Raw genomic sequence first — 13,991 nt, forward strand, 5'->3', positions numbered from 1 at the left:
CCCCCCCCCCCCCCCCCCCCCCCCCCCCCCCCCCCCCCCCCGCAAGCTCTGCAACAGCTCAGCCCACATCAGGACGGAGATCAATGCCCGTCATAAAGCGTTTGTCTTCCTTGGATCAGAGAATTCAATCTCCAGGGACTGCCTAAGCTTGTGGTTTCCCATCCCTGCTTGCCATCATCCTGAGAGGTCTGTCCATCTGTCCAGCAGCCATAGATCACAGTGCAAGGCTTCGGCGAGGGCACTGCATTCCGGGCAGGCATCACCATGGCTGCTGCCACTGTGGCATCCGCGTTTCCTAGCTGTGTGTTTCCGAGACTGCTCTGCTCAGACTGAGCTCTTATTTCATCCCTGTCTCAGTGCAGGCTCACCACGTGAGACGAGGTGAAAGTGGCAATCTGCTCAGTGCCGTTGCCTGTCCCCGAGGCCGGGGGCCCGGAAATGTACTGGTACTGGTTACTGAAAATAACAAAATACTTTATGCACACCCGTCTTCATGGAAAACAAATTTGCCGGCCTTCTTCGTACTTGATTGACAGGCTTTGTTATTACTGTCTACTCAGTGCTGGTCTTCAAAGCCTGGAGAACAGTATAATGTTTGTTTTAAGTTCACCTGTGCTTTCCTGGTAGAGTGCGTTTCTGTTCTCTCATATAGTGCACTGCTACCCAGCTACTTTATTCTTCCACTGTCTTAAACTTAAACACTGCCAAGGCTACTTAGCCGACTGCTCTGGCTGTGATGCCCAAGTGATTCAGGGAAGCACACGAATGAATAAGAAAAGGAGGCAAATGTGTACAATAACAGCCCAGAGAGAGGCAGCGGGCCCCACACGTGTCCTTGCTCAGGGCCAACTCCTGTCACCACTGCCGCCCTCTGAGGGACTCCTCTGGAAGGCTAGTGAAGGAAAATAGTGGACGTAAAAATGCCAGGGAAGGTGCTGGAGATGGAATTTAATGTGGAGCATCCCGGGCGTTGGACCTCTGTGCTCCGCCACCATGGACGGAGGGCTCGGTGATGGACTGCTGGGGAGGCGTGTTCATTTCAGGTTAGGTGACCTTGTCTGCCTTATTTATGGGTATTATTAAGAGAAATGCTGGCTGTCAGGTGTGACCAGCGTAAATCACAAACAAGGTTTGTTTTTTTTTTAAGAGAAGCCATAAGACCCCCCCAAAGGAAACCCCTAAGTAGACGGCCAGTCCTCCGTCATGGGAGATGTCTGGGATTTAGAATTATGTTTTACCTGTGATCATTTTGCATTTGGAGAGTTGTAACGATTTAGTTGTTTTCCTGCTGAAAAAAGAATTATAATTGTGTTGCTGGGAAATAACCGTGAGCTCTCTGATTCCTGTGTGATATATCTGTAAGAGGGAAAATCATCAAACATTGCTGTGTGTCACCGCCGTTCATGCCCCTTCCTAGATCCACGCTGGCGAACAGCACATGAGACAGGCCTTACAGCGTGGTAGAGAGAAAAGATTAAGCATAGGGTCATAAGCTATTTGACTTTTAATTAGCCTTTCTGGGCCTCAATTTTCTTATGTGCAAGGCCATGATCCTTCTGCTGGGCCCATTATTATTATGAAACTAAAAATAATAGTATGCCATTCTTTCCATAGGAAAACCCTATGTTAATGGACTTCAGTTTTGGCCTCATTTTTAGTCAGTTTCCTGTTACTATAACGTGGTGCCCGAGAGGATCAACTTAAAAAGGAGAAAGGCATATTTTAGTTCAGGCCCTGGGTTCAGTCACGGTCAGCTGACCTTGTTGCTTTGGGGCCAGAGGTAAGGAAGCACATCCCAGCGAGGCATGCGTAGTGGAGCAGTGGTACTTACGAGTGAGAAGGGAGGAAGAGGCTAGATTCCCATAACTCCATCCAAAGTCATGTCCCCAGCGACCCAAGCCCCCCACTATGTCCCACCTCCCAAACGGTCCACCACTTCCCCACAGTGTCACTCTGCAGGCCACACCCTTAAAACACTGATGAAACAGCCACAGTCCAAACTGCGGCCGTTGTTAGACATTGATCAGGCATCCTTCACCCTCCTAGAGCCGGTCACATGGGAGGAGGGGCAGCGTCGTAGTGTTTAAGGCAACCCTGAAATGGCCAGAGAGAGGAGTAATAACTTAATGGAGGAGAGAGAGCAGAGATGCTCGGGGAGCCTATAACTCAGGCAGCAGGAGGAAGCTTTTTACCATAGGCAAGTTCCTGCGAGTCAAAGCAGCCGAAGATGGCTGGGCGGGAGAGGAGGGGGAGAGAGGCCTGGTCTTGAAGGATGCTGCTGCTTACACAGGCAGATAGAGTGGAAGGCTCTGCAGTCTGAGAAAACAAACCACAGGAGCCCGGGTTTGGAGCAGTGAGACCATGACCTGTCTGCAACATAATGGGGTTCATTCAAGGGAACATTCTTTCTTAAATTTTTTAATTATCATTTATTACAATTTATTCAATTTGTATCACGGCTGTGGCCCCCTCCCTCTTCTCCTCCCAATCCCACCCTCCCTCGCTCTTCTCTCCCTATGCCCTTCCCCTAGTCCACTGATAGGGGAAGGTCCTTCCTCCCCTTCTCTCTGATCCTAGCCTATCAGGTCTCACCAGGACTGTCTACATTGTTTTCCTCTGTGGCCTAGCAAGGCTGCACCCCCCCCCCAGGGGGAGGTGATCAGAGAGCCTGCCACTGAGTTCATGCCAGAGACAGCCCCTGTTCCCCTTACTAGGGACCCACTTGGAGACAGAGTCTATGGGCTACATCTGAGCAGGGGTTTTAGGCCCTCTCCATAACAAAATCTATACTCCTAAAGAAGCTAAACAACAAGGAAGACCCTAGGGAAGATGCTCAATCCTCATTCAGAAGGACAAACACGATAGACATCAGAAGCAGGAAAAGACAGGGAGCAGGACAGGAGCCTACCATAGAGGGCCTCTGAAAGACTCTACTGATCGAGGTATCGAATCAGAGGTTGAGACTCATAGCCAAACTTTGGGCAGAGTTCAGGAATCTTAAAAAAGAAGAGGGAAATAGAAAGACCTGGGGAGAGGGACAGGAGCCCCAAAAGGAAACCAAGAGAGACAAAAAATGCGGGGCCCTGGAGAAAATGATACCCTGACCAAGGTCAAGGGAGCATTCTTAATGAGCACAGTGAGAGCCTAGAAAACATAAACCCAGGTGATGTCATCCCTTGAGCATGTGGGCAGTGTAACAAGAACACACGGGCACATCCTGTACAGCTCTGCGGAGCTGTACTGAAGGCACCTGGTGTAGCACAATCAGCAATGGAATTAGTATAGACTCTCTAGAGGAACTTCTATGAGTAGATTTTCATTGATTCTTCACAGTTCATAGACAGCCTCTTGTGGTAGGCAGCACAGAACCGTGTAGCCTAGAGCTTTGAATTAGAGTGGAGATAACTTGGCCAAACAGAGAACAGTGCTCTTCAAGCCAGTGGGCATCTGAGTCCCTAACAGGATGTAAATCATTACTGTACTAGCCCAGCCCCCTCCCTCCTTAACGCTGCCACACTCCTCTGGATCACACTTCACTCAGCCTCCCCCCCCCCTTGACTTGATGGGGAAGTTTGAGAATTGACAGGGACCTTGCTGTGAAGGTGGTTCAATCCCCCTGCAGGGGGCCTGGCCTGCTGCCACCAGCATCTGGAAACCTTGAGGCAGAGGGAGGGGCTGCCCAAAGAAAAGCCACCCAGGGGAGGCATGGGGGTCCTAAGCTATGCCCACACCTGGGCTAGCCTAGCCATGAGCTTCTGCAAAGCCTGCTTGGTATCCAACCCTGAAAGGTGCAGCGTGCCGTGGGGGACCGCTGATTTATTCTTTGGTTGGTGGTTGGCAGCACAGCCCTAAAATGGGGCTCCTGTTTCTTATCTATATCTTTAGCGTATATTATTCCATTGGTGATAGATGCTTTAAATATTGAGTGTAGTCTACTCTTCTGGGTTTCATTTGTCTGTTGCTGGTTTTTGTCTGTTGCTTGGTTGACTTGGTTTTGGTTTTGGTTTTGTACCAAACATGTATCTTCCCGTCTCTTAATATTGGGCAAATGAATTGAGCCCCAGGGAGACCAGGTCCATTCCCCAGTACTGCACAGGTGTCTGTGGCTAAGGACAGGACTAGGAGCATCCCAGGTTGGCTCTGCTGGTCACCAGGTTCCCAGGTGTGCGGCCTGATTTTGTTTCAATGGGATCAAGAAATACAGTGGCTGTTTCTTGGAATCAGAGGAAATGAGCTGAAGGTTGCCAGAGTACTTCTAAGAGACTCACCTTAGACACAGCTGACAAAGAGAGATCCTGAGAGAACCTATTGAAAGGACTACGATGAAAGAACCTCACCATAGAAGGGAAGGACCAGGCTGAGGGAAACTTTTTGAATATATGATCAAGAGAAGAAAGAAAAGGAACTGGCTCGCCGAGACACAGGAAGCTTCTTGGAGTAGGTCCCTAGAGGTGATGATGACCTAGGAGGTCCCTAGAGCAGGTGATGCCAGGACCTGGAGTACAGAGGGAGAGTTACAGAGCATATGAAGTGGGCCAGGCTGTGCCAGGAGGGACCTGGGTGAGCCCTGGCAAGACTCTGCGTCTCCATCTAGAGCAGCGGCTCTCCACCTTCCTAAGGCTGCAACCCTTTAACGCAGTTCCTCATACTGTAGTGACACCAACCATAAAAACCATTTCTGTTGCTACTTCATAACTGTAATTTTGCCACTGCCAAGAATCGTTACTGTAAATGTCTGTGTTTCAGATGGTCGTAGGTAACCCCTGTGAAAACATCGTTTGACCCCAAAAGAGTTGCAACCCACAGGTTGAGAACCACTGATCTAAAGGATTGAAAAGTTCGGTCAGACCATTGTAACAGACTATACAGTCTCTCTCAGTGTGTGTGTGTGTGTGTGTGTGTGTGTGTGTGTGTGTGTGTGTAGGTCACAGTTCACATGTGGAGGCCAGAGGACAACTCTGTGGAGTTGGTTCTCTCTGGGAACTGAACTCATGTCCCAAGCGTGTAAGGCGGCAGCTTTACCCTCTGAGCCACCTTACCACCACCCTTCAGGATCCTTCTGACTGCGGTCAAGTAGTACTCCATGTAATTTTGGTATGCGTTTCTCTGGTGGCTGATGGCACTCCGAATTTTCCTGTATTTGTCGGCCATTCAGCTTTTGTACTCCCCCAGTGACCTAACTTCCTGCCACTAGGCCCAACCTTCTAAAAGTGGTTCTTTGAACCTCTGAGAGTGCCGCAGGCCAGCAACCAGTTCATGGCTATTTATACATGGTCTTCAGCAAATACTTAACACCACTGGGGAAATAATTTGTTATCCAGTTTTCTTAACCTTATAACACAGAAAAATATATGTATATATAAACATATATATGTATGTATGTATACATATGTGTATGTATGCTTGCTTGTATAAATACTTTGTTTATGTAAATGTATATATATGTTTGTGCATATATATGCATACATATACAAACATATATATATATATATATATATGAAATAAGGAATATTAAGACTAGAAAGGTAGCTTATTTAGTAAAATGCTTGCCACATAAGTATGAGGACCTGAGTTCAATTTCTAGAACCAACCTTAAGGGAAAAAAGGAAGGAAGGAAGGAAGGAAGGAAGGAAGGAAGGAAGGAAGGAAGGAAGGAAGGAAGGAGAAAACAAAGGAAGGAGAGAGAAAGTACAGAACAGGTCAGGTGCTTGTAATCTCGGTGCTGAGGCCGCAGAGACGAGTGGATTGCTGGGGTTTGTTGGCCAGCTATAGCCTGCTCAGCAAACTCCATGCCACTGAGAAGGCCCCACAAACCAAGGTGGCTAATGCCACCGCACACCTGTCCACATCTGTGTGAGAACCTGCACCCACACATGAACCCCCACACACTCCTATACACACACACACAGGGAGGGAGAGAGAGAATACTGAGACTTCAAGGAAAACTCTCTGCTATCTTTGTTCCTGTCTCATCTCCTGTGGGAATTAAATGAGATGCTTTACATACATCAGGCAGGATTAGGCTTGTCTATAGAGAAAAGCTCCATAAGGATGGCAGAGCACTCTTCTGCTGCGTGTGAGGCTAGAGGCTCCATTCCTACCCCACTACACACACACACACACACACACACACACACACACACACACACACACAGAGAGAGAGAGAGAGAGAGAGAGAGAGAGAAGGATAACTGATCATGGGTTACAGCTTGCACTCTTGGTTACAGCTCAGAAGAAAGCTTCTTGAAGAGCTTATGACATTCACCATTTACAGTGATCCTCCAGGCAAACTCTAGCACCTGGTTCCCCTAGCAAGGATACCTCTGACTTCACCGGAACACCCAGCCCTGCTGGAGCTGTGGCAGCCTGACTCTCGGCTTGCCTGTCTACTCTTCCAAGCTAGGGCTGCTTGGAGGGTAGTGGCTCTAAAGGTCAAGCAAGGACTTTGCTCATCTTCAATGCATGAAGCAAATGGGCTAGGGGGGCCAGAGGGGCGGTGGGAGACTGGACGAGCACATGCGCGGGTCCTGAAGGGGGATGCAGTCCATTATGACCACAGCTAACGAGGGGTGTTCATCAGGACCCTAGGCTAGCCCTCACATGCAAGTTCACCAGCATCACTTGTGGCTCTCCCTGCCTTAGGTTCCCAGAGACGGAGGCTCATTCCAGCATTGACCCTTGACACCCCGTCACCTGTGAGAAAAACTGCCAGCAGCACAGGGGTCCGCTGGGTGGACGGCCCCCTGAGGAGCACCCAGAGGGGCCTTGGGGAACCATTCGAGATTAAAGTCTATGAAATTGATGACGTGGAGCGCCTGCAGCGGCGACGAGGGGGCACCAACAAGGTGAGGCCACTTCCTCCCCGGGGGTCACGGTTCCCTGCAGATCCTGCCCTAAGAAAAGTCTTCCCAAGGGCCTTCCCAGGTTTCTGGTCTGAGCAGTGGGTCATGAAGGGGCTCTGGGCCCAGCCACAGATTTTGGTAGGTGCTGTGTGCTCCTTTTCTGGAGCCAGTTAAAAGCTAATGAGATGGAGCCTGATGGGCATGGGGACTCTTTTGGCACCTTGCTTTGAGGTTTCACACACTAGGGGGCACCTGTCATAGTCTCCCTAGAGTTGGGTGTCTGACGAGGTCACCAAGCCCCCTACGATGCTTATTGGAGTCTGAGCTCTTCATCTGCCCCTCTGGCAGGCCTGCAGGAGGCTGCAGGGGTGAGTTTGGCAGAATGCCCCTTGCTCTTCTTCCTCTCTACTGCCCTCCTCTTCCTCTGTGCCCAGGAGGTCATGTGCTTCAACGCCAAGCTGAAGATCCTAGAGCATCGGCAACAGAGAATCGCTGAGGTCCGAGCCAAGTACGAGTGGCTGATGAAGGAGCTGGAGGCGACCAAGCAGTACCTGATGCTGGACCCCAACAAATGGCTTCGAGAATGTAAGGCCCATTGGCACGTGCCCATCCTTGCTCCCACTGTGCTGTCCGGTAACACAACCTGGGCGCCTACCCCAGGACCACAGCCATGTAGACTGTGTGCGTCTGAGGCACAGGGCCCATGGGATGGAGATGTCCTGCAGGTCAGCGATCCTTCCATCGAGGCCAGCCAAGAGGGGTAGTGAGAGTAGGATGCTTTCTCCTGTGGGTCTCGGTTCAAAGCACCCAAAAGGGAAATTTATTATCTTCCCTATACTTGGCAGGAAGGCTCTGCACTCATTTTATCTAGCCTAAAATGGACCAGAACTGGAGATCTCTTGATAGACTAGAATGTGCCACCCACAAATTGCTCCTGGGGACCCCCGGAAGTCCAAGGACCATCTCCGGAGTTATCTCCATTAAGCCAAGAGCCCAGGTGACGGTAACCATGTGATAGCTACCCACAATGATGCTGCTGTTTTTGAGAGATAGATTGGATTGTCCCTAATTTATTTGTTCCTGGCCATTCCATTTACTGCAAAATAAGGCTGCACTCTGTTCCGGCTAGTGCATGGATACAGGACTGATTCTGTAAGACTTTGTCCATGGTTTATGTACATCAGCAGCATTACAAATACTCTCTCCCCAACTTTCCTGCCCAGCTCTTCCCTCCAACCCTCAGCTGCCTGCATCCCTCTTGTGATATCGTCACACACACACACACACACACACACACACACACACACACACACACACACTGTGCTTCCTACTGGTGAGCTTAGAGAGCTGGTTTGAAAACAGAGTGGAAATGATAGCAGTAGGTCAGGGCCAGGGTCTACCAGCTCGTGCCCATGCTTACCACCTTCATACTGTCTTGCTCTTGGTAGCTCAGAGAGCAGAGAACCTTGCTACTTTGGGGTCGCATGGTCTTTGGCTCTGCTCAAGTTCCCACAGACCTGATTTCAATGCTGGCTTTTGCTCTACTCTGGCTGCATGGCTTTGGCTAAGGTGTTTGACTCTCTGGGTCTCAGCTTCCTTAACTGTAAAAGAGAAGAGTGGCCGTGCCCACTCCACAGGGTGGCTCCAGGCTGTGGTGAGTGCCTACATGGCCCAGAGGAGGAGTCTGGCATCTGGGGATAGATGTAGTTGTCCCACGGTTCAGTCAACTAGATAAGTGGACACTTCCTCAGCGCCTGCTTGCATGGTAGATGGTGAGTTCCTTGGTTGGAAATCTGGGCAAAGACAAAAAGTCTCCCACCAACGGTACTTTCGTCTCAGGCAGAATGAGAGCACCACAGGAACGAGGACATAAGCTAAAATCTGACTGAGACGTAGACAGCTCCATGCCTCTTTCTCCTCTGCTGGCTCCTGCTTCTTTCACAGACCCCTGGATCTTTCCTGGTTGCAGAGGCATCCCTTAGGCAGCACCCCCATTTTCACTATCTCCTTAGAGTTTTATTGTTCAAGAGCAGTTTCTGCCCAAGGCAGGCTTGAAAATGATCTTTATTTTCCAAACTCACATTTTTTTTTTTTCTGGGATGTGAATGAACTTACACATCCCTACCCATGGGCTTCAGATGCTTGGAGGGGCAATTACGCTTTTCCTGCCTTGGTAGGTACATGTCAAGAGACTGTAGTTTTTTTTTGTTTGTTTGTTTTTGTTTTTGTTTTTTTTTTGATGCTGAGAAAAATAATGAATAGAAGGTTACATGATGAAAGGAAAGAGTGCTGATTTAAAGAAAAATACATTTAAAACAGGAGTCAAGGAGGCTGCGTGCTAAATCCCCCTAACGGGCAGCAGCCAGTGCTATAAGGGCGATGTGCTGGGGTCCACCTCCAGTTATAGTTTTTCCTCCTTCCGCCTCTTTACAGTGGGGCCTGTGATGGTGCCTGATGTGCTCATGGTAGGGTAAGGCTCTGATTTCAGCACACTGGGTCGAGATGCAAGGCCCGGGCTTGTTTCTAGCCGCAGTCCTTATTAGCAATATAACCCTGAACAAGGACCCTTTCTGACTACCTCCACAGCAGCCCCTGTAAAAAGAACTTCCCTCCATGACAGACCCTCGTGTGTTTCTGTAACAGGTATGGTTTTGCACATTCGTCCCATTTGTCTTATGTTATTCTCGTCAGTAACTCGAGGTGGGTAGGAGAAGGGGAGGGATGCCTTCACCTCCTCCTCTTGTGCGGATGTTAAGAAAACAATGCCAGCAGGAAGTACTATCCGGCTGGGAATCCTGCTAGGCTACCCGCACCCATCAGTTGCTGTCCATGCTGTGCATGGACCCTTTGTAGCACCCCTAGAATTGGGATCAGGCTGTCTACCACTATTGCAAGCCATCATGGGACAAAGGGACCCAGATCCCTGCCCCTCAGGAAGGGAATGCACATTGGTACTGTGATAGGCCTGACCCCGATGCAAGACATTATGGCCGTATGGCTCAACTTGTCTTTTGAACCCATGGGGGTGTCTTAATTATTAGGGCTTGTTTTTTAGACATCATGTTTACCCCCAGTGACCACAGAATGAGACTGGTGAAATTGGGTCAGGTGATAATTCATGCTGACCACCTCATCTCTCTCAAGAGGAAGAGACAGGAGGACCAGGAGGTTAAGGCCAGCTTCAGCTACACTGAGAGTTAGAGGCCAGACTGTGATACAGGGGACCCTGACTAAGAAACAAAAACAAACCAACAAACCAAAAGAGGCAGAGTGAGGATTCCCAGCCTGAGGGGACAGCGACACCTAGCCCGGGAACGAGAACCTGCTTTTTCTAGAGAGGTGGACATGCACATCGCTTAGGTGGCATCGCTCTTGAAAGTGGGACTCTTGCTGCCACAGTGCCCAAGGGCTACTTGCCTTGGTTAACAAAGGGATGGAGTGGGGGACCCCACAAATCTGTGTTGGAGGCAGCTAGGGCAGGCATGGGGAGATTCAAGACCTCGCCCCTGTTCCTTCAACCTGTCTCTGCGTGTTACGGACTGGAAGCCACGATGGGTGTGTCTTTCCCTGGCAGATGCTGAGGACCAGGCAGGAGGGGATGTTCAGAGGACCTTAGCCCAGAGGAGGTGGGGAAGGGAGCTCTTCCTACGGGTAGCGTTCCCATCTCCAAGAGCTCTTTTCTCTTCCAGTTGACTTGGAGCAGGTCCTGCAGCTGGATTCCCTGGAGTACCTGGAGGCACTGGAGGGCGTGACAGAGCGCCTGGAGAGCCGTGTCAACTTCTGCAAGGCCCATCTCATGATGATCACCTGCTTTGACGTCACCTCCAGGCGCCGATAAGGACCGGTGGGCTCCGAGCCATCAGTCCCTCACTCCCCAGGACTTCAGCAGGACACCGCCCTCCCAGGCCCTCTGTGCTGGCAACGCTCAAGACACTAGGATGAGGATGAAGGTTGGTGGCAAGTCTGGAGTGAGCGTGGAGCGAAAGGCGATGTTTCCTTTGTTTTCTGTAGGGAAGAAAGGTACAGACCCCAACATGTGGAAGGAGGAGATGATGGGAAGCCCCGTAGGACTGAGAAAGCACTTTGAGGAACCTTGAAGAACTGTACATAAGGACTGCTAGCAAAGAGACTCTTACCTTGTGGTTGTAAGGAAGGGGAGGGTGACGTGGGGTTGCCATTGAAAGCGAAACACCAACAAGATGACCCAGAATGGTGGATTAAGTGCCTTGCAAATCTTTATGATTACCCAAACATTTGTTTTCGTACTTTCTTGTGTCCAGATGGTGCTAGTCAAGAAGAAATCAACAAAACAGAAAACTCAACCCAGTTTTTTGAAATGTATTTACGGCTTGTTTTCTCTTGTTTCTGATTTGCTGTTTGTTTCTAAGAAGTTATGTCTGTAGTGATGTCTCCGAATTGGTATTGCAACTGAATAAATGTTAACCGTCTTTCATGGCTCTTCTGGTAAGGCCACTCAGAACGTAGAAACTGCATTGGCATGAGCCACTGTGTCCCCCAGAGAGGTTTGGAAGGGCAGGTGATGGAAGATGCCACCTTCCATAAGCCATAGGTCAGCTGGGAGACCCGGGGTGGAGCACAGAATGGGTGCGCATGAGTTTAGCGGCAAGGAGAGGTGTCTTTAAAGGGAAGGGGGTTCTGTGTGACCTGGGCCCCTGTTCTTGTTTATGTTGTGCATTCATGGCTCTCAAAACAAGCTCATGTTTCTTTCTAGTCCAAAGACTCTGGATGGGAAGTTTGAACAACTGCAGCCTAGTACTGTTTTGTTTTGTTTGTTTGTTTTGTTTTCATGTTCAGTGGTGTTACTGATGCAGATCGAGGCTGTCTGTGTTGAGATTCCCTTGAGTTCACATAGGTATCCATAGGTATCCAAGGAGTCTTGGGGTTGCCTAGCTTCCTGCCAAACAGGAGCCTGTCCAGTAGCAAGGGGCCAGCTCTCCCCTGTTCTAAAGCCTCTGTGCTTGTCCCTGTCACCTTGGTATCCTGAAGCAGGAGAGAGGAACCTCACCCCTAAGTTCCAGAACCCTGGATACACATGGCAGAGTTGAACGAAGGAGACCTGGATCCTTCTAAGTCCCCACACCTACCCCATTCCTGTGCATGCCAAAAACAAAAACTGAGGACTTCATTCTCAAACTACTCCCTTCCCTTAAACCCTTGGACTGTGTTAGCTATATAGGGTGGAGGCATGGAATGGCCAGGCCCTGTCTACAGGCTGCTGGAACAGCTGAGCATCCCACAAGGGCCAAGAATTCTCCTCTGTCTCAGAGCCTCTGCAGCTTGCCTATGCACAGCTGTGCGCAAGGGGTTGGAAAGAGGACTCAGCCTCCTCACCCTCCCCATAGCACATCTGGGCCAGCCCCATTCACAAACTCCTTGACCCAATATGCTCCCCAAGGAGAAAGAACTTTGTGTTTCTGGATGAGCCCTCTCGCTGGACACAGGTCTCTCCCAGCACAGCATGGTACGTGGTCAGCAGAACTCAGCACACAGGGGCTGAAGTCATGTGGGTGCCATGGCACCTGATCCTTTATTTAGAATTGGGCATTGATAAGACCACCAGCTTGACTGTGGTAGAGGTCAGCCCTGTGGGGCAAAGGCTAGCCCCATGGGTCACAAGTCCTGCTCTGCACATTCCTAAGCACTGACTCTTACGCAAAGGGGTTCCGAGCTGCTGGCTGAGTGGCCTAAGCTCTGGAATAGCCCGTTTCCCCCTCTGTCCATCCTAGAGCTTTAACAAGCATGTCTCCTGGGGAAGCGGGCCCTTCCCAGATCTTCTGCAGCTCCTTCACTGTGCATTCTGCAGGAGTTCTGGGCCCAGGGCCCACCTCAGCCTCATGACACATGTGTGCATGGGCTTGCTTAACAGCAATGTTCTCGGAAGCTTCTGGGCCCACAGGGATGCCAACATTTTAAACATCTGTTTTGGCTGCTGGTTTAAAGTATACTTATATGCTTTGTGTTTTCACAAAAGGCCTTGATTTGGGGGAAAAAAAATTTTTTTAAGTGAGCATGCCTGGGTTTCTTTTCCCTGCTCAAGAGCGAATTCATTTGATTAGTAATCCATGAGCCTGGCGTTGGTCCCTTAGCCCTGAGGTCATCCGGCCCCAGTGAATATTTTAGCAGGCCACCAACAGAGCCCAGTGCCTTTGCTGGAGACCATGCTGACACAGCTACAGAGAGCAGACCCTCAGTCAAGCAGGTTCTTCTGGGAGAGTGGCCTCAGTTGTCCACCCCACACTCAGATCTGTGTGCGGACATTCCAAACACTATGCTCCAGTGCCAGTGGCCTGGCCTTGTTACCAAGGTCACGTCACCAAGCCAGGGTAGCTCTCAGGAGGCCACAGCCACATGGCAGGGCATCCCACAGGACCCGACAGTCTGCGGGAGACATTACTGTGAGAGAGCTCGCATCTTTTGTCCATTTTAACATCCTGCCCCCTCCAAAGTAAGCTGCAAACACTTCAGCGTCCTGCATTGCATTATGTGAGCTGCTGAGCCTTGTGGAGGACCGCTGCATCCCAGGATGCACCTGTTCCCTGCCCTGCCTCTGAACTACCTGTGGGAGCACAACTCTTTAGGCACAAACAGGTAGTCCTAGCATCTGAAGACAGTGCCGGTGTGAGGTGGCTCCAGGTTTGGCGTGGAGACAAACAAACAGAAACCACAACAACAACAAACCCGCAAGGGAGCAAAGGGAATGTCCAAGAACTCACTTCTAATTCATTATCCAGCCATAGAAGGACCAAAAGCGTCTCTTTGAAATTAATATTTACCTTTATTTGCCTTACTTAAATTCTGTTCATTCCCCCACAACTCTAGCCCCGCTTCAAAGAATTTAGTGTGAGGCAGAAGCATTTCAGCAGACTAAAACTAAGATTTGAGACAAAGGCATCCTTCTCCCAGGAGGAAACCCTTACTTCATCTCACCCGGGGCTGAGGGACAGGTGTGGCTGCTCCGAGGGAGCCTGAGTTTACTCTGTCTTGACATTTCAATACCCACTTAAGAGTTGGAAGCTTTGATCCTCTCCCTGAGCCCTTCTGGACACCTGAGGAAGCTGTCTCCCACTTAAATCTCAGCAGCATTGAAACTGGCACACCCCTCCTGTGGTTTCATCTCCAGCTGCCATT

The 13,991-nt window shown here is 50.0% G+C and overlaps 1 protein-coding gene across 1 annotated transcript in view; it reads left to right on the plus strand.

The window, feature by feature from the left end:
• Nucleotides 1-11,653, plus strand: part of Kif26b (kinesin family member 26B) — a 399,468-nt gene extending 387,815 nt beyond the window's left edge. Inside the window, exons 13-15 of the mRNA XM_055608810.1 lie at nucleotides 6,643-6,845; nucleotides 7,277-7,427; nucleotides 10,532-11,653. Coding sequence (XP_055464785.1) covers nucleotides 6,643-6,845; nucleotides 7,277-7,427; nucleotides 10,532-10,680 — 503 coding nt within the window. The 3' untranslated portion in view covers nucleotides 10,681-11,653. The remainder of the gene's footprint in view (nucleotides 1-6,642; nucleotides 6,846-7,276; nucleotides 7,428-10,531) is intronic.
• The last annotated feature ends 2,338 nt before the right edge of the window (nucleotides 11,654-13,991 follow it).

The sequence above is a fragment of the Psammomys obesus genome, unplaced genomic scaffold, assembly GCF_907164565.1.
Source record: "Psammomys obesus unplaced genomic scaffold, mPsaObe1.curated_primary_1811, whole genome shotgun sequence".
In the NCBI taxonomy this organism is placed as follows: Eukaryota; Metazoa; Chordata; class Mammalia; order Rodentia; family Muridae; genus Psammomys; species Psammomys obesus.